We start from the raw sequence: 20496 nt of genomic DNA on the forward strand, positions 1-20496 counted from the left end.
TTGGAGGGGACCTTGGAGGTCATCTAGTCCTGCTAGAGCAGGAGACCCTGTACAGGCAGCCCTTGACTTACAACACTTAGTTGAGTGACTGTTGGAAGTTACAACGGTAGTGAAAAAAGTGACTTATGACTGTTTTTCACACTTACGACCATTGCAGCATTCCCCATCTGATCAAAAATTTAATAAAACTAAAACTAAAATACCGACGCTTGGCAACTGGCATGTACTTATGACGGTCTCAGTGTCCCGGGGGGGGTCACGTGCTCCCCTTTTGCAACTTTCCGACAAGCGAAATCAATGGGGGGAAAGGTTGCAAAATAGGGCAAAGCTCATTTAACGACTGTCTTGCTTAGCGACAAAAATCTTGGGCTCATTGTGTTCGTAAGTCGAGGACTGCCTGTTTTACCTTCCACGAACGTCCCACGAGAAGGGGTCCTTTTCCCATTTGATCCCTCTCCTCCTATAGCAACCGGCTTTAATCAATCAGGCCAAAGACCCCAGTCTGGATACCCCTCCCTAGCCTCCATCCCCGTTTCCTACAGAGGGGGGAAATGTAACATTTTTTTCCCCCTGTGGAGGCTTTTTAATGAGAACAGATAAAACCCCTGGCTTAGAGTCTATTTGCAAAATTGCTGCATCTCCACTTTTAAAACTCATTTTCCAGAATGAAAAAGTCGGGATTCTGCCGATTAGAAAGTCCGGTCATTTGGATGGGAATTTTAAAAGAGTGGGTGGGCAGGGGACTTTATGGAGGGGGAGGGGAGAGAGACATTTGGGATCTGTTCTGACCCCGCTTCCCCAAAGACGACAAACCCTCTGAAGTGAACTCAAAGATTCCCCGCAAAAAAGTTTCTCTCTCACCGCAGGCTAAGAATTCCGTCCGTCCGGAAGATGAATAGTTGTCTGTCCCATCTATTCATCTCCGCCCCCTGCCTTTGATCCCCAGAGTTAAGGTGGGGTTTTGCTTGCAATGGTGGCTCTTCCATCCCAAGGACCGGCCCATAGATTTCCACTGCTCTCCTCTCCTCTCCCTTCTGCGCATCCGTATATCAGGCACAGGACCCAGCTGTTCCTCCTCTTCCTCATCAGCCACCTCCAGACCTCCTGGGGGCTGTTGACCCTCCATCTGACGGCTGACGGACGGCCCAGGCTCTGCCTCTGTTTCCCTCTCTCTGCCAGCTCCATTCCCTCTTCCCTCTCGGAGCTCTCAGGTTGCCTTGAGGCTGACCCTGACTCCCATGCCCCCTCCTCCTCCTCCTCCTCCTCCTCCTCCTCTGAGGGTTCATCGGCCGACAGGCCACAAGAGGATCAGTGACGTCAACAGCTGAGCCGCTTCGCAGAATAGGTGAGGCTGGCTGCTGACATGTACAGGTAGTCCGTACTTGACTTAGAATGGTTCATTTAGTGACCGCTTAGTGACAGCACTGCAAAAAGTGACTTATGACTGTTTCTCACACTTACGACCATTGCAGTGTCCCCACCTGATCAAAATTTGGATACTTGGCAACTGGTTCATATTTATGATGGTTGCAGTATCCTGGGGGGGGGGTGTATCATGTGATCCCCTTTTGCGACCTCCTGATCAGCCACATCAAGGGGGGAAGCCAAATTCGCTTAACAATTGTGATACTAATTGAATAACAGCACTGATTTGCTTAACAACTGCGGCCAGAAAGACTGTAAAATGGGGCAAAACTCGCTTAACAACTGTCTTGCTTAACAGCAGAAGTTTTGGACTGGGGGTGGGGGCGGGGGCTTGGACTAGAAGACCTCCAAAGTCTCTTCCAAACTCTCATTATTTTGCAATTCTGTTATTTTGCGATTCTGTTGATTGTGGTCATTAAGTCACGGATGGACTTTCCAGGGGTGGGTTTCAAATTTTTTTATTACCGGTTCTGTGGGTGTGGCTTGGTGGGCGTGGCAGGGGAAGGATCCTGTAAAATCTCCATTCCCACCCCACTCCAGGGGAAGGTTACTGCAAAATCCCCATTTCCTCCTGATCATCTGGGATTTGGGAGGCAGAGAACAGAGGTGGTATTTATTTTCCGAACTATTCAAAATTTCCGCTACTGGTCCTCCAGAACTGGTCAGAACCTGCTGAAATCTACCTCTGGACTGTACATTGATGTCCCCTGCCCAGTCGTGGTTTGCAGAGCGTCTCTTGGGTGGGGGAAGCAGTTGTGAACCACGGCAATCAATACACAACCTTTTAAACCATGAGCAAGGGAAGTCAGCCTCTTCTTCCTCCTTCAGAAGGCGTGTCCCAAAGGTATTTTTTTCAGGAGGCCACTGGGCTTTCTGGTTTTTCTCTGAAGACGTTTCGCTTCTCATCCAAGGAGCTTCTTCGGCTCTGACTTGGATGGTGGGGAAGGGAAGGATTGATACTCCTTGCAGACAGCTGGTCATTTGCATCCTTTGAGAGAGTCCTTGAGGCCACCTGGAGGTTTACCTGTGTTCTCAGGGTCTCACCTGAGTGATGCAAAGGGGGGTGGAGCCTTCTTGGAGCTGCTGAAAGGATCTGTGTTGTAGACTGGAGATAGACGATGTCGTATCCCTCCCCCTCTCTTGAGGGAGGGCCATACAATTTTGACCTAGATGGCCTCTCTGATCCCTCTTTCAAACCAAAGAGAGGAATTTTGTATAAAATATACAAAAGGATGAAGGCTATTGCTTAACGCATTGTAAGCCGCCCTGAGTCTCCGGAGAAGGGCGGCATATAAAAATAAATAAATAAATAAATAAATTTTGGGGAAAACCATGAATGCAAAATTCTGCAATGAATCAAATGGAAAAAGAGGAATTTTGGGGAAACGGGCAGTCCCTGGACAGATATGGCAACCTGGGTTCATATTGCGGTGAGACATCTGCGTGTCATTCACATAGAGAGAGAGAGAGAGAGAGAGGGAGCCTGGTTTAATTTCAATTTTTAATTTAATGAATCAAGATGGCACCAAAGGAATTATCCAGAGTATTCAACAAATCCGACTTAATTCAGACCGAACACTGTACAGGAGAATAAAGTTTCCGTCTGCCAGCAAATAAACACATCAAACTCCACCAGGAGCCCTCCAGAACGGAACCGTTAAATCAGAACTAATAAACCAGCTTCATTTTGAAAGTTATTAGCTGGAAGTTCAGCTGCTTGCAAATTATAATTCGATGCTTCTCAACCTTCGCTTCTTGGGAAACTGTGGATTTCAATTCCCAGCCGGAGAATTCCCCATGGGCTTTGCTTGTTCAGAAGGTGAAAAGGGGGATCACGTGGCCCCCCCCACCCCAGGACACGGCAACCGTCGTAACTATGAGTCATTGCCCAGCGTCTGAATTTTGATCACGTGACCTTGGGGAAGCTGCAACGGTCGTTAAGTGTTTAAAGGTGAAGCCATAAGTTATTTGTTTTCAGGGCCGTTGAGACCTCAGACAGTCACTAAAGAGCTGTGACGGCGCAGTGGTGAGAGTGCAGTATTGCAGGCTACTTCTGCTGACTGCCGGCTGCCTGCAATTTGGCAGTTCGAATCTCACCAGGCTCAAGGTCGACTCAGCCTTCCATCCTTCCGAGGTGGGTCAAATGAGGACCCAGATTTTGGGGGGCAACAGGCTGACTCCGTAAGCCACTTAGAGAGAGCTGGAAAGCCCTGTGAAGCAGTATATAACTCTAAGTCAGGGGTGCCAAACACAATGTGGTCGGATCTGTTCCGTGGGGCCATTCTGGAAAATGTAAGGGGCTGGCCCAGGTCGCTTTGGCCCCGTTTAACCAATGCGAGGAGGAAACATCGGACCAGGGTGGCTTCAGCCTGATCTGCTCAGTTTGAAGAGGAAACCTGCCAGCAGTTTGGGGAGTGGCATCAAGCTGGCCACGCCAACCCAGTCGGCCAACCCAGTTGGCCACGCCCAGTGAGTGGCGTCAAGATGACCACGCCCACCCAGTTGGCCACACCCACCCAGTTGGGCACACCCCCCTCTCGGCCCCCCAGGTCAATTGTAGCCCTGATGCTGCCTTCAATGAGTTTGAGACCCCTGGTCTAAATTGCTAAATGTATGGTTGCAAGTTGAGGGTTACCTGTATTGCAATCTCCCCCCGTCTAAGGAGAGCAGCCTGGAAAAAGCTTCTGTCAATCCAGTTATCCATAAATCAGGATGAAGCGACCCGTATCTTAATAGTCTGGGGAAATCCAGGAAGGGAGGTGGGGTGAAAGGGCCAATTCTCTAAACGCTCCAGGCAAGACTCATGGAAGCCCCTGGTTGGAATGAAGAAATTCCAGATTTAGTTCTGGTTGGTAAAAATAACCGAAAGACAGCTGGTGGGGGGAATGGGATGGGGAGGGCTGGGGACAAGGGCAATTAAAGGACACCTCACCAAACCTGTTGGTCTTCTTCTAGGGCAGCTTAGCCCCCCACACCACACTCCACACACGCAGAAAACAAAAACCAAATTTGCAAACCTCTTAAGATTTGTTTATGATTATCCGGGTGCATTTGCAACCCACAATTGAAGACAGAGACCTCAATACCCTTTCTCATTTCCTTTTTTTAAAAAAAAATTGGTTTATAATATAAAATAGAAACATGCGAAAGAAAATAGTAGGAAAAATAGGGGAGGGATAAGGGAAGGGAAGAGTGTAAAAAAGAAGAAGAGACATCTGACTTCCAACTCCCTTTTGGTGCAGTAGAATAAGATAATAGCATCAAACCTCAATGTTTTGCTTTTACCTAATACTGTAAAGTAGCCATTTCTATAACGACAAACCCATCTCATCGGTAAAACCACAAATCAAAGTTTCATTTTCCCCCCACCCTGAGCACAAAAGTCCAGAAGTGGTTTCCAAGTAGAAACAAAAGTACTTGTGATTTTTTTCCCCCTTTGATCAAAACAAATCAATTTAGCCGTCTCTGCTGCCTCCATCAACTTTTGCAGCCCTTCGTCCATGGTGGGGATCGAAATGTCCTTCTATGCATTTTTGTGCATAGAGTAATCTTGCTGCCCTCAACAGATATAACACCAAAGTTCCATTTTTCTTCCAAGTCTTTTTCCATTAAACCCGCCCAAAAAGTTTCTGGTTTTATCGTTATATTCACTCTGAGACTTTTCTGTTCTGTTTCAAAACCCTTTGAGAAAAGAGCAAAAAATAACATTAATAAAATTTAGGAAAGGTATAGGACAAAATGCTACATTTAGTACTCAAAACTGCAATACATATACATATGTACATATGTATATATTCGAACTGCTAGGTTGGCAGAAGGTGGGACAAGTAATGGGAGCTCACCCCGTTATGCGGCACTAGGGATTTGAACCGCTGAACTTTTGATTGACAAGCTCAGCGTCTTAGCCACTGAGCCACTGCATCCCTTATACACATATACACATAAACACATATACACACACATATATATATACATGATGGCAGAAACCTGGTTTGATGGAATTTGGGGAAATACGGTATATATATTTTGGAATCGTCCTTGATGGCAAATGAATTATGAGCTGGATGTGTCCTGTACATGCAAATAAGGCAAATACAATTTTAGGTGATGTTCCCAGATATATACTTTTTCCAATCATAGGGAAGCAATTAGTAGATTTTATTTCTGCATAGTTGAGATACTTATTTAGAATTTAGGCACACAATAAGGAACATCCAAGATAGAGTTTCCCAACTTTAAGTAATTTTAAGATGGGGGGACTTCAGCTCCCAGAATTCCCCCAGACTTTAGGCTAATCGCCAAGAGACCGTGAATTCTAGTTGCGTCTTATACATGAAAGCTGGCTGGCTGGTTTTGGGCCAATCATTAGGAAGCTGTGAGTTCTAGTCCCGCCTTAGGTACAAAAGCTGGTTGGGTGACTTTGGGACAATCACCAGGAGGCGGAGAGTTCTAGTTCCTCCTTAGGCGTGAAAGCCAGCTGGGTGACTTTGGACCAATCACGAGTTCTAGTCCTGCTTTAGGCATGAAAAAAAAACCTGCCAGTCCCTTTGAGCCAAATCCCTCTCTCTCAGCCCAACCCACCTCACAAGGTTGTTGTTGGGGGGGGGGGAAGGAGGAGGGAGGTATATATTCGATATGTTTGCCTGATTATTCCTCAAAATAATAAATACAGGCTCGAAATAAGTCTTCTGAGCCCAACACCCTCTGGTCATCCTGAGACCTCCACTAGGAGCCTAGATTGCTCAGCAGACTAATGCATTGTAATTTAACTCCAGCTGTCTGCAATTACTGCAAGTTCGAATCTTGCCAGGCTCAAGGTTGACTCAGCCTTCCAAACTTTCTAAGGTGGGTAAATTGAGGACCCAGTTTGTGGGGGCAATAAGCTGACTTTGTATAGATATACAAAAGCACGAAGGCTATTGCTTAACGCGTTGTAAGCCGCCCTGAGTCTCTGGAGAAGGGCGGCATATAAATCAAATTAATAAAAAAAAAGGTGTTGTTTGGGGGGGGGGAGGAAATATTAAAATTATTATCAGAACCTGGAGAAAGGTACCTAATCTTCTTCCTCCCTGGAACTTCCAGCTCTTCTGACTCCCCCCTACGCCCCCCCTCCACCCCCGGCACTGAAGGCGTCCAGATGATTTGATCCGTTGGGGTCTTTGTAAACTGGAGCTGCCCTAGAAGTGGCTACGGGGAGAAGCCCCCTTGGCGTTGTGCGGGGCGCGTGTCCCCACGTGCCATTCTGCCCCTTGCAGGCTCCAGACCCAGCCGGGGCTCTCGGCTCTTTCGGGGTCCCTGGCGAGCCCTGCTTGGCCGGGGCAGAGCCGGTGGGGTGGGTGGGGGGAAGCCCAGGCGAGGTGCCGCCGCAGGCAGGTGGGGACGGCAGCCGGGGAGGGGGGGGGAGGGAGAGAAGGCTGGAGGGGGGGGCGGACCATGCCTGTCTGCCAGCCTGCTTGCAAAGCCTCCTTCCCGGAGCCTGTTGTAGCCGCCGGAGGAGGAGGAGGAGGAGGCGGAGAGGGCGGGCGGGCGGCTGCAAGGACCATGGTGCTGATCCTGCCCCACATGCTGATCGCTGCCCTTCGGTTTTTCAGGCGGGGGCAGCAGGTCTTCCCCAAGGCCGAGGAGGCGGGAGGCGGCGGCGGCGGCGGCGGAGGAGGCACCGACTCCCTGCAGGTAAGGCCGGGGGGGGCGGGGGAGGGGAGAGGGAGGGGGGGCATTGAGGAAGGGGGTTCCGCGTGCAGAGGGTGGCCTCGCCCCCAGCTTCGTCCTCTGTCTGGGCTGCGGGGTCCCGTCCAGGCTTCGCTCAGTTGGCAGGAGAAAGTTGCTTTCCTTAGCTTGCCTTTTAAAGAAGTTGTTTGTCCTTTCTTTCTTTCTTTCTTTCTTTCTTTCTTTCTTTCTTTCTTTCTTTCTTTCTTTCTTTCTTTCTTTCTTTCTTCCTCTCTCTTTCCCTCTCTTTTTTCTTTTCTTTCTCCTTCCTTCCTTCCCTCCTTCCTTCCCTCCCTCCCTCTGTCCTTCCTTCCCATTCCCATGTTCCTTCCTTCCCTCCTTCCTTCCTTCTCATTCCCTCCACCCTCCCTCCCTCCTCCTTCCTTCTCATTCCCTCCTCCCTCCCTCCTCCTTCCTTCCTTCTCCTTCCCTCCTTCCTTCCTTCCTTCCTTCCTTCCCCTTCCTTCCTTCCTTCCTTCTCCTTCCTTCCTTCCTTCCTTCCTTCCTTCTTTCCTTCCTTCCTTCCTTCTCCTCCCTCCCTCCCTCCCTCTCCCTCCCTCTGACCCTTGTACTCTCTCCCTGCCTGCTTTCTGACAATCGCTGAGCTCCCAGGGAAGACAGGTCTTCAGAACAAAGCCCCTCCTTCGCTCTGCCCGCTGGCTCTGCCAGGCTCTAGTCTAGATGGTCTTCGGAGTCCCCGCCGGGGACTGCAGGCGGCCTGCCCGGGTCTGCAATGCAGGAGTCCTCCATGCGCCGAACGCCACGAAGGCCGCGCAAGGCTGGGAGAGTTGCCATAGCTGAACATCAGCGGGGAGGGGGGGCGCGGCTCCCGGCTCAGCTCTGGGAACGTTCAGCTTCTGCAAATGGCACGTTTGGGGGCTGGCTGGGTGGGTGGGTGGGGGTGAAATTGCAGCCCCTCCTCATTTTTCCCCTCCTTCGCCCTCGCTCACAGTTGCCAGAATAGCCGACAGCAAGACTCAATTCAGGGGAATAAAAATAAAACTCCCTAAATACGCACAGACACACCCCACGGGAGACAAGCAACTTTCCCTTTTTTGACAGTAAGTTGCTCCCTTCCTTCCTTCCTTCTTCCTTTCCCTTCCTTTCTTTCTTCTTCCTTTCCCTTTCTTTCTTTTTTCTTCCTCTTTCTTTTTCTTTCTTTCTTTCTTTCTTTCTTTCTTTCTTTCTTTCTTTCTTTCTGTCTTCTTTCTTTCTTTCTCTCTCACACACACACACACACCTCTCTTCAGAAGTGATAGGTATTATTTCTTCTTGGTTTCCTTCCCCCTTCACTCTCTGATTACTCAACTGGCTGATCATGAACCTCCAATAAACTTCCTGAAGATCCTTTCTGAACCAACTCTGTCTGGGATGGCCATGGGAAGCCTCTGGGTCCCACAAGGCATTGATTATGTTACCTAGTTGGGGGATGAAATGTTTTCAAGAAAGCACCAAGGTCACAGAGCACCAAGCACACCACAGCCGCCGCCCTTCTCCTCCTCCTCCCTCTCTCTTTTAGCACTGGTGATGTTTCATAGTTGGGTCATGAAATGTCCCTCCTCTTTCCATTCTCCTTCTCCACCACTCTATAACTCCTACTAACTTCTAGCACTGATGACGTTACCTAGTTGGGTCATGAAAAGTCTACAATAAAACCACCAAGCTCAGAGAGCACCAAGGAACCCACTCATTCTCTTCCTCCCCCTCCCCCTCCCTCTCCTCTTCTCTTGCAAACCTTCCTCCCTGCCCCTTCTAGCACTGATGACATTCCCTAGCTGGGTCATGAAATGTCTGCAAGAGAACCATCAAGCTCAGAGAGCACCAAGGATAACTACTTCTTCTTCTTCTTCTTCTTCTTCTTCTTCTTCTTCTTCTTCTTCTTCTTCTTCTTCTTCTTCTTCTTCTTCTTCTTCTTCTCCTCCTCCTCCTTCTCCTTCTCCTTCCTCCTCCTCCCCCTCCTCCTCCTCCTCCTCCTCCTCCTCCTCCTCCTCCTCCTCCTCCTCTTCTTCTTCTTCTTCTTCTTCTTCTTCTTCTTCTTCTTCTTCTTCTTCTTCTTCTTCTTCTTCTTCTTCTTCTTCTTCTTCTCCTTCCTCCTCCTCCTCCTCCCCCTCCTCCCCTCCCTCTACAATTGATGATATTGCCTAGTTGGGTCACAAAACGTCTGCTAGAAAGCCACCAAGCTCAGAGAGCACCAAGGACTCCACACTTCCTCCTCCTCCTTCCCCCTTGCAAATCCCCTTCCCTTCTAGCACTGATGATATTCCCTAGTTGGGTCATGAAACGTCTGCAAGAAAACCACAGGCTCCAAGAGCCGCAAGGACCCAACAGTTCCACCCTGAGCTGCAAACCTTCTCCTTTATTGATGCAATCTCACAAGCCCTGCCTGTTTTCTGCTCGCAGAGAGGCTTGTGAATTTCCAAAGGGTCCACGCCCCTTTCACTTCTGCCAGTTTCCCCCTCCTCTTATTGTTCCCCCCCCCGCCCCCCCAAGCAGATCACGGAAGCTGCTTCTGAAAGAAAATCAATCTGTCCTCATATCAAGGCGGCCTTCGCGTGAAATCCCCACCCGAAGCGCCTTCCTTCCTGCTGGGCTTGTCAGTTTCATCGTGTCCTCCTGGAGGGGCTTCTTCCTTGATCCCCCAAGAGCACAAAGAGGCCGGTCTCTCTCGTGCAGCCGGCAATTTCCTTCTGCTCTCCTGGCACTCGGGGCTGCCTTAAGTCTTGAGACGGTTAGCGACGTACACCACAAGCCGCTGGGAAGGAAAATAAAAAGAGGCTTCAGGGAAAACTGGGTTTGCTTTGATTTCTTTTCTTCTTCTGTTTTTCTCTTCTTCCCTTTTCCTCCTTCTCTCCTTCCCTTTATTTCTTCCCTCCTTCCCTTTTTTCCTTCTTTCCTTTCCCTTCCCTTTTTCCCATGATTCTGGGAGGGTTGGACTAGAAGACCTCCAAGGCCCCTTCCAGCTTCTATTTCTATTTCTATTTCTATTTCTATTTCTATTTCTATTTCTATTTCTATTTCTATTCCATTCCATTCCATTCCATTCCATTCCATTCCATTCTATTCCTATTCCTATTCCTATTCCTATTCCTATTCCTATTCCTATTCCTACTCTACTCTACTCTACTCTACTCTACTCTACTCTACTCTACTCTACTCTACTTGTAGTTCTCCACTTACAACAGTTCATTTAATGGCTGTTTGAGGTTGCAATGGCACCTCTTCCAGACTGGAGGGGAAGTGGATGTCACTGGGTTTGTTCTACCTCTGATCTGAAATTTTCTCTAAAATGGGTTGCTGTCCTGAGGCTGGAGTACAGCAGGGGGCGCCATTGCACTGATTTTTGTTTAAGCTTGAAGGATGCTAACCAGGTCAGATCAAGTTCTTACTTGGAAAAGAGACCACCAGGAAATCCTAGAGTGGGTAGATAGCCCAGGAGAAGGCAGTGGCACACCACTTTGTTGTTACCGGCAAGAAAAGTTGATGAGGACGGCAACTATGGGGTCCTTGGTGCTCGCTGAGCTTGGTCGTTTTCTTGCAGACATCTCATGACCCAAACTAGGGAACATCATCAGTGCTCAAACTCATTCTAAAACCATTCTATTCAAAATCATCCCATCAAAACCCAAAATCAAAGTTTAATTTGTCTTTCAGCTTCGAGCAAAAAGTCCAGAAGCCATTTCCGAGCGAAAACAAAACTACATAAAATTCGTCTCTTTATCCCAAAGGTGCTGATTTTTTTCAAGAGGCAACTGGACTTTCTGGTTTTTCTCTGAAGATGTTTCGCTTCTCATCCAAGAAGCTTCCTCAGCTCTGACTGGATGAGAAGTGAAACGTCTTCAAGGAAAAACCAAGGAAGTCCAGTTGCCTCTTGAAAAAAATCTGCACCTAGTTAAAACGGTCCCTTCAGTGAGAAAGCAGTTAAAAACTGACCGGAGACTTGGTTTGATTGGACCGCCGTTTGTCTGGGATGGTACAAGGTCTCCTGCCTTGGGCAGGGGGTTGGACTAGATGACCTCCAATGTCACCTTCAGCCCTAGGATTCTTTGATTCTAGGATATTTGATTGGTAGGTAGGTAGGTAGAGATAGATAGATAGACAGACAGACAGACAGACAGACAGATGGAAGGACGACGGACAGACAGACAGACAGACGGATGGATGGATGGATGGATGGATGGATGGATGGATGGATAGACAGACAGACAGACGGACGGATGGATGGATGGATTAGATGGATGGATGGATGGATGGATGGATGGATGGATAGACAGACAGACAGACAGATAGATGGATGGATTAGATGGATAGATAGATGAATGGTTGGATGGATGGATAGATTAGATGGATAGATAGATAGATAGATAGATAGATAGATAGATAGATAGATAGACAGACAGACAGACAGACAGACAGACAGATGAATGGATGGATAGATAGATAGATAGATAACAGATAGACAGAGACAGACAAGATAGAAGATGGGAGAGAGAAAGAAGAGAGATTAGTTAGACAGACAGACAGACAGAACAGTTGCCTCCTGGAGTTGTGGGGGCTCCATCACTGGAGGTTTTCAAGAAGAGACTAGACTTGTCTGAAGTGGTCTAGGGCAGGGATGGCTAACCTTTTTGTCGTCATCTGCCAAAAGCAGGGGGAGCACGGAGGTGTCGGGCACCCATAATTCAATGCCCCCCGTGCCTCACTCCTCCACGCATCCATGCACAACCCCCCCCCTGCGCCCCATTTTGTGCCTAGCAGGCCTTCCTGAAGCCTCCGGGCTGTTTCCAGACTTCCAGTAGGCCCAGAAGGCCCGTTTTTCGCCCTCCCCAGGCTCTAGAGGCTTTCTAGGAGCCTGGGGAGGGTGAAAACGGCCTCCCCCGCCCCCTGGAGGCCAAAAACGCCCTGCCAGAGCCTCCACGTGAGCCCTGTACTTGCCTGGTGTCGAAAACGGACTGCGTGGAGACTCCTGGGAGGGGAGGGACGGTGTGGACGGGGCCAGCCGAAAATCAGCTGGGGAGCTGAGCTAGGGCAACGGCTCGCGTGTCCGCAGATATAGCTCTGGGTGCCACCTGTGACACGCGTGCCATAAGTTCGCCGTCACGGGTATAGGGTCTCCTGTCTTGAGCCGGAGGTTGGACTAGAAGACCTCCAAGGTCCCTTCCCTCCTTAGGATTCTGTGATTTCCGTGATCCCCCACCTCTTAGGAACCGATCCGTCTGAAGTGGGGCCACTGTCCGTCTGATCTGCTTTCCCCCAAGGGTCAGATCTGCAGATAAGAAAAAAACACCTTGGCTGATCACCCCGATTGTTAAAAACAAAACAAAACAAAACAAAACAAAACAAAGAGAGTTCTAAAAGCTTTTGAAAAACAAAACCCTCTCAGATGGAGCTTCTGTAGCCCTTTCTGTGATCCTTCCTGGCCACGATAAAAAGACCCTTTTCAAACCAGCATTTGAAGTACGGCGAGCTTTTAAGGGAGCTTCCCCGGCTCCTCCTCCGTTTAATCTCCCACGACACGTTGTGTTTTAAACAGGCTGCGATCCTTTGATCTGATCTCAGCCACTTTGGTTGGGATCGAGCTTAATTGCCTGCGGATTTATTTCATTTCATTTCATTTTATTTTTTTCCCCCGTTGTGGAAGTTTCTGCTCTTTTTGGCATTAACCACCTAGGCAAAGCTGGAAATTGAAATAATAATAATAATAATAATAATAATAATAATAATAATAATAATAATAAAACAACTTCAGTTTTTCCCAGCAAAGCAAATCTCAGCTGACCACAGCACGTTTGAGTTGCAGGTGGCTGCCCATGGAACATAGAATCCTAGGGCGGGAAGGGACCCCAGAGGTCTTCTAGTCCAACCCATCCTGGTCAGATGGCTGTCCAATCTCTTCTTGAAAACCTCCAGGGATGGAGAACCCACAGGTCAAGCTATCCAGTTGATTAATTGTCCTCAGTCTGTCAGGAAATTTCTCCTTCGTTCTAGGTTGCATCTCTCCTAGTTTCCACCCGATATTTCTTGTCCTGCCTTCTTATCCCCCTCCTCCCTCTGTCAGCCCCTCCAATCCTGGAAGACATCTGTCATGTTACCCCCTAATCCTTCTCTTCCATAGACATTCCCAGTTCCTGCAACCCTTCTTCATATGTTTCAGCCTCCGGTCCCCCAATCATCTTTTTTCCTCTTCTCTGCACTCTTTCTAGAGTCTCCACATCTGGATCCTTCCTTCCTTCCTTCCTCTCCCCTCTTTCTCTTCTTTCTTTCTTTCTTTCTTTCTTTCTTTCTTTCTTTCTTTCTTTCTCTTTCTTCCTCTCTCTTTTTCCTTCTCTCTTCCTCCCTCCTTTTTCTCTCCTCCTTTCTCTTTTCCTTCTCTCTCTTTCTTTCTCTCCCCTCTCTATTTTTCTCCCTCTGCCTTTCGCTCTCCTTCTCTTTCTCCCACCATCTGTCTCTTTCTCTCCCGGCTGTTCTCTCTCTTTCCCCACTTTCTTTCTTCCTCTCTCTTTCCCCTTCGCTCTTTCTCTCTCTTTTTTTCTCTCCCCTTTCTTTCTCCCTCTGCCTTTCGCTCTCCTTCTCTCTCTCTCTCCGTCTGTCTCTCTCTCTCTGCTGTTCTCTCTCGCCTATACTGGGGGGCGGGTGTGTGGGGGGGGGGCGGCGGCTGAGGAAGTGGGCAGAGCGAGCCTCTCGCCCGCTGCTCCGCTTCCCTCGCCGCCACTTGCGCGGAATCCGGCGGGCCAGGCGGGAGCTCCGGGGATGGGCGCCGGCCATGGAGACTTTCTCCGAGAGTGTAAGCGGCTGCCTTTCCTTTCTCCCGGGGCTGCGGGGCCAAGGGCGGCCAGCCCCTCCCCAGGGCCTCGCCCCAGGGATGTTGGGGGGGGGGGCTGCCCGGATTGTACTGATTTTTGGGGGGGGGGGAGAGGGCTTGGTTTGACTGAACCTTTGCTCTTAAAGCTTCTCTTCTTCTTTCCTTCTTCCCCTTTTCTCCTTCCCCCTTTGCCTTTCCCCCTCTGTTCGCTTTCTTTCTTTCTTTCTTTCTTTCTTTCTTTCTTTCTTTCTTTCTTTCTTTCTTTCTTTCTTTCTTTTCTTCCTTCATTTTCCACTCTCCCCTTCGTTTTTCCCTCTTCCCCTTTTCTCTCCTTCCCATCTTCCCTTTTTCCTCTTCCCATCTTCTCCTCTTTCCCTCCCTCCCTTCTCTCCTCTGTTCCCTCTTCCCTTCCTTTTCCCTTCTCGTCTTCTTCCCTTCTTTCTTTCTGCCACTCTCCCCTTCTTCCCTTTTCCTTCTTCCCCCTTTTCTCTCCGTTTCTTCTTTCCTTCTTACCTTCCTCTTTCTTTCCCCCTTTTCCCCTCCGTTCCTTCTTCCACTCTTCCTTTCTTTCCATGGTTCCGCATTCTTTCTCTCTTCCAAGCCAAGGACCGTTGTTTTAAGGGGCACCCTTTGCCACGTCACTTAAAAAAAAAAATCCCCAGCATTTGGGGGGTACCCGTGGAAGAGGTTTCCCCTTGCCTCTGCCAGCTGGGGATGATGGGAGCATCGCAGACCTCCAGATAAAGCGGTGGAGGGGGAAAATGAGTCCAAACGATGGAGGACTAAACAGGGAGACCGAACGAGGGAGCAGAACCATTTCTGTGCAGTTTTGAACAACTGCCTGAGAATTAGGGCGCAGCAATTCCCCCGCCTCTTCAGGAGTCAATTCTATGGTATTTGCACCTCTAGATCTTCTGAGCTTTTCCCCAGACCCCCCAGCTCCCATCCCTGTCGCTCCTGAACCCAAGACCACAATCTGCGCCTTCTATCCAAAGTCAGGCATTGATAGGAAGGATTTTCACTGACTTTCCAAGAAAACCGAGTTTCTGAACTTAATCCTTTTACTTGACCCTCCAGAGACCCCAGGGCTGGTTTAACCTGGAGCTGGATGTTTCTCCCTGGTGTTTATCATTTATTTATGGCTACCCAAACCTTTATTATTACGTTTATAAATAACTTGAGGAACCCGCCTAATATTCCTTCTTCCTCCTATTTTCCCCACCCTGCTTGCATTGGGCTGAGCATTTCTCAAACAGACCGATTGCCGCTGGTTGTGAAATTGTATTTTTCCTGTCCTTTAAAATACAGAAGAAAAAAAATGCTGTAAAATGTTTGCATATTGCACAAGGATATTGCTCGGCGGTGATATTTTATAATATATATGTCAAATATTGTTGCAAGTGAGATTGACACGGAGGGTGCAGGCATTAAACGCACCCAAAATGCCTTAAAATGGTGTTATTTTTCCTGTTGGGTGGAAGTTGCCATGGTTAAAAAAAACACTCGACGAGTTGGAATTCACGTTTTCCTTTTGGGCGCAAGACACACACACACAAAAAAACTGAACTGGGTTTGGGTGTGTGGTTCTATTCCCACAACCTGCTCGCCTTGCTTAATATGAAACTTGACTTCTTTTGGAGATATTGTGTTTGTGTGAACGCAGCTCACTAAATTGCGGTATGTTTCCCCTGCTGTGTGTAGATGTAGAAAACAGGTGAATTCAGTAGCAAGTAGTTAAGGCCTGTAAACATAGCCTCTGGATTGTGTTGCCTCAACTTGCCTCCAGAAGTTGTGGGTGTTTCCACGCTGGAAGTTTTTCAAGAAGAGATTGGACAACCATCTGTCGGAAAATAGTATAAAGGTGTCGAACTTTGGAACTTCAAAACTGGTGGACTTCCACTCCCAGAATTCCCCAGCCAGCTCTGGGAGTGGAAGTTTTAAAGTTCTAAGGTTGGACACTCCTGGTATAGGCTCTCCTGCTTGAGCAGGGGGTTGGACTAGATGACCTCCAAGGTCCCTGTTATTCTGTTGGTTGTTTTGTTTGCGCTGTCGGCCAGTGTGACCTGCCCAGGAGAAGCTCTGGCCTGTCTCTTTCTCTGCTTGCAGCCAACTCTGAGTTAGGTGGACTTTAGCAAAGACGGAGAGAAATAGGCGGCATTGGATGAGTCCTAAAAATTACCTTCCTACATGCTCGTTCCCTCAATGCAAATAAAGCCTTCGCTCAGTAATTGACATCGAGTTAATTAGAGCCGCTTTGGGGGCAAATGACATATTTTAAGGCTGTGGTGACAGGTCTGGTCTGTTGTTTGCTGCTGCTGCTGTTTTTGTTATGTAGAAGGAAGCGAAAATCTAAATCCACCGTGGGTTTTTTTATGACATGCTTTTGGGGTTAGGAGAAAGGCGAAATTATTTCCTTGATGATGATGATGGTTGGTCGTGCAGCCGGTCAGATGTTCGGACAGGATTTGGCATTTTTATCCACCTGTTGAGTTTTTGTTATTTATTAAAAGAGGTGTGTGTGTGTGTATGTCGATTTGTTCTCCAAAGGGCCAGAGGGCAGGACAAGAAGTCATAAGATGAAAGCTTATCCAAGAGAGATCCAATCTAGAATTAAGGTGGAATTTTCTATCCGTGAGAACGTATCATCAAAGGATATAGCTTGCCTGGCCGAGTTTTGGGTGATCCGTCGCTTTCAAGAAGAGATTGGGCAGCCATTTGACTGTGAATATATAAGCTCTCCTATCTTAAACGGGGTTGGACTAGATGACCTCCAAGGTCCCTTCCAGCCCTATTATTTTAGGATCTATCTTTTTTTTTTTTTTTTTTAAGGAGACTGACTTGGGGCTGGGTATCTGTTCTTGAATGAGGGTGGCAGGCAGGGAAAGTGAAAAATTCAACTTCCACCAACCTGTTCCCCCCCCCCCCAACATCCATAATTCCCAGCCTTGCTTGCTAGAGAGTTTTGCAAATGTTTTGACTGCCTCTGGGAGGTTGTGGAGCTGGGATAACCTCCTAAGCCAACCACCTTCTCCATCTCCTGTCATTCTGTTGCACAAAACCCAACAATCACGAAGCTCAATAAAGAGATTTATTTCCAATTGTTACAAAATGCTTGAGCAAATAATAGTGCTAATTCCTCGGCAGGATCAAATCAAAATCAGCTACAGGTAATCCTCGACTTACAACCACGAATGAGCCCAACATTTCTGTTGCTAAGCGAGACAGTTGTTAAGTGAGTTTCGCCCCATTTTACGACCTTCCTAGCCTCAGTTGTTAAGTGAATCATTGCAGTTGTTAAATTAATCTGACTTCCCCATTGACTTTGCTGCTCTGAAGGTCCCAAGGCACTGCAACTGTCATAAGTGTGAGTCAGTTGCCAAGCGTCCGAATTTTGATTACGGGGATGCTGCAATGGCCATCAGTGTGAAAAAGCCGTCATAAGTCACTTTTTCCAGTGACGGTCGCTGTATAAGAACCTCTGGCGTATTTTTCTAGGTTTCTCCATCACCTGTAAAAATCACCTGCGTTTTCCTTTCCAGCAAGAATGGCCAATATTCCGAGGACCTCCATAGCTTTCCCCACAGAGAAGCCAAATTAGGGGTGAACTCCTGCAGAAAGGATGCCTGCAGATCGTCCCAGATGTGCTTTTTCAAGGGGCAACTGGACTTCCTTGTTTTTTCTTTGAAGACGTTTCACTTCTCATCCAAGGGGCTTCTTGGAGGTCATCTAGTCCTGCTAGAGCAGGAAACCCTGTACAGGCAGTCCTCGACTTACAACACTTCGTTGAGTGACCGTTGGAAGTTACAACGGTAGTGAAAAAAGTGACTTATGACTGTTTTTCACACTTACGACCGTTGCAGCATTCCCCATCTGATCAAAAATTTAATAAAACTAAAACTAAAATACCGACGCTTGGCAACTGGCATGTACTTATGACGGTCTCAGTGTCCCGGGGGGGGGGGGTGTCCCCTTTTGCAACTTTCCGACAAGCGAAATCAATGGGGGAAAGGTTGCAAAATAGGGCAAAGCTCATTTAATGACTGTCTTGCTTAGAGACAAAAATCTTGGGCTCATTGTGTTCGTAAGTCGAGGACGGCCTGTTTTACCTTCCACGAACATCCCACGAGAAGGTGTCCTTTTCCCATTTGTGTGTGGTAGACTGGAGTTAGGTGAGGTCGTATCCCTCCCCCTCTCTTGAGGGCGGGCCGTTCAATTTGGACATAGGTGGCCTCTTTGACCCCTCAGAGGTCAGAGGTCTTCCCAAAGAGAGGAATTTTGGGAAAACCTTGAATGCAAAACATCCTGCAGAAAGCACAGCTCCACAACATAATCCTTCCAGCAGTTCCAAAAAGGCTCCACACCCATCTGCACCACTCAGGTGAGACCCTGAGGGCACAGACAAACCTCCAAGCGGCCTCACCGACTCTCTAAAAGGATGCAAATGACCAGCTGTCTGCAAGGAGTATCAATCCTTCCATTCCTCACCCTTCACTCAGAGCTGAAGAAGCTCCTGAGATGAGAAGCAAAACATCTTCAAGGAAAAACAAGGAAGTTCGGTTGCCTCCTGAAAAAAGCACCTTTGGGACAACGATGACCTGGCTGGCTGAGAATCTCCAGAGAGGGTTGGTGCAGAGGTGCCATTCCTTACGTCTGAACCCACATTGAGGAATTAGCTAGCGGAAAATGCAAACTTCCTGTCAAAATTTCCATCTCAGTTTGCAGCTTAAGGAGCTGGGGGAGAAGGGCAAATCCTTCTGTAGGGATAATAAATGAGCAAATGAAGAAATAAATGAAATCAGGAAATCGTCCCCTCGTGGTGGAATTCCTGGGGATTTCCTAGAAGGGAAGGTTTAAAGCAGTGTTTGTCAAATTTAGACACTTTAAGATGGGCGGACTTCAACCTCCAGAATTCCCCAGCCAGCCAGGGAATTCTGGAAGTTGAAGTCCGCCCATCTTAAAGTGCCCAAATCTGACAAACATTAATTTAGAATGAAAAGCAGCATTGTCAATCAAGTTGCTAGTAAGTGTAGGGACATTCCACCATCATCACACCCAGGAAAAAAAAAATTCCCAAAATTTCTTCTTTGAAATAACTTTTAATCCACTGCAATGACAGCTGCTTTAAAAGGCCGAGAATTTCTCTGGCCAGGTGCTGGTGCTTGACAGATGCTTTGGGCCAAACCTTCCCAGACAGGTGAGGCCTTCTTCTGGCCAGCTGCGAAGGACCTTTTGCAAGCCCTAAATATTACTCCAAGGTTTCACCAGCTTGAATGAGCTATTCTTCGGATGCGGATTCCAGAAAACCTTAGCAAATTTGAGGACTGAAATGTGTGTGTGTGTGTGTGTGAGAGAGAGAGAGAGAGAGAGAGAGATGGGGGGGGGTTGTGGGTGTTATTATGTGGTAACTTATTAAAATGTTATAAGCACCCAAGCAAGATCACCTATGTGTGAGTTCCGAAGGTATATACATTTGATGAAAGAAAGAAAAAAGAAAAGAGGGAAGGAAGGGAAGAAGGAAGGACAGGGAAGGAGGGAAGGAAGGAAGGAAAGAAGGAAGGAAGGAAGGAAGGAAGGAAGGAAGGAAGGAAAGAAGGGAAGAGAGAAAGAGGGAAGGAAGGACAGGGAGGAAAGGAAGGGAAGAAGGAAGGACAGGGAGGGAGGGAGGGAAGGAGGGAAGGAAGGAAGGAAAGAAAGGAAGGGCAGGGAGGGAGGGAGGGAGGGAGGGAGGGAGGAAAGAAGGAAGGAAGGACAGGGAGGGAGGGAGGGAAGGAAGGAAGGAAGGAAAGAAGGAAGGAAGGACAGGGAGGGAGGGAGGGAGGGAGGAAAGAAGGAAGGAAGGAGGGAAGGGAAGAGAGAAAGGGAAGGAAGGACAGGGAGGGAGGGAGGGAGGGAAGGAAGGAAGGAAGGGAAGAAGGAAGGAAGGGAAGAGAGAATGAGGGAAGGACAGGAAGGGAAGAGAAAAGGAAGGACAGGGAGGGAGGGAAGGAAGGAAGGGAGGGAAGAAGGGAAGGAAGCACAGAGAGGGAGGGAGGAAGGAAGGGAAGAAGGAAGGAAGGAGGGAAGGGAAGAGAGAAAGGGAAGGAAGGACGGAGGGAGGGAGGAAAGGAAGGAAAGAAGGAAGGACAGGGAGGACAGGGAGGGAAGAGAGAAGGAAGGACAGGGAGGGAGGGAAGGAAGGAAGGAAGAAAAGAAGGGAAGGAAGCACAGGGAGAGAGGGAGGAAAGGAAGGAAGGAAGGAAGCTGCTAAGTGAGCCATGTCTGGTTTTAGAACCTTTTTTTCCCACAGTTGTAAAGCGGATCACTGCTGTTATTAAATGAATCACATGGTCATTAAGCGAATCCATCTTCCCCCATTGACTTTGCTTGTCGGAAACCAGCTGGGAAGGCCACACATGGCAATCTCGTGACCCTGGGACACTGCACCCGTCGTAAATACATGCTTCTTTCCCAATACTTGCCCCCATTTTGATCCCGTAACCGTGGGGACGCTGCAAAGGTCGTAAGTGCGAGGAATAGACCCAAGTCGCATTTTTTTTTGCAGCCCCATGGTCATTTCCAACGGTCGC

At 48.3% G+C, this 20496-nt stretch overlaps 1 protein-coding gene across 3 annotated transcripts in view; it reads left to right on the forward strand.

Annotated features, from left to right (window-relative positions):
- PDE2A (phosphodiesterase 2A) overlaps window positions 1-20496 on the forward strand; it is a 296539-nt gene that overhangs the window by 81549 nt on the left and 194494 nt on the right. Inside the window, exon 2 of one of the 3 annotated variants that reach the window (XM_087895695.1) lies at window positions 7017-7098. In XM_087895695.1, the coding sequence (XP_087751821.1) occupies window positions 7017-7098 (82 nt within the window). Of the gene's footprint in view, window positions 1-6899; window positions 7099-13827; window positions 13913-20496 lie in introns of those variants that run through there. The other 2 variants (XM_087895696.1, XM_087895697.1) reach the window with 2 other exon arrangements.

Source organism: Pantherophis guttatus, chromosome 5, assembly GCF_059756535.1.
Source record: "Pantherophis guttatus breed Tessera chromosome 5, ASM5975653v1, whole genome shotgun sequence".
NCBI classification, from domain to species: Eukaryota; Metazoa; Chordata; class Lepidosauria; order Squamata; family Colubridae; genus Pantherophis; species Pantherophis guttatus.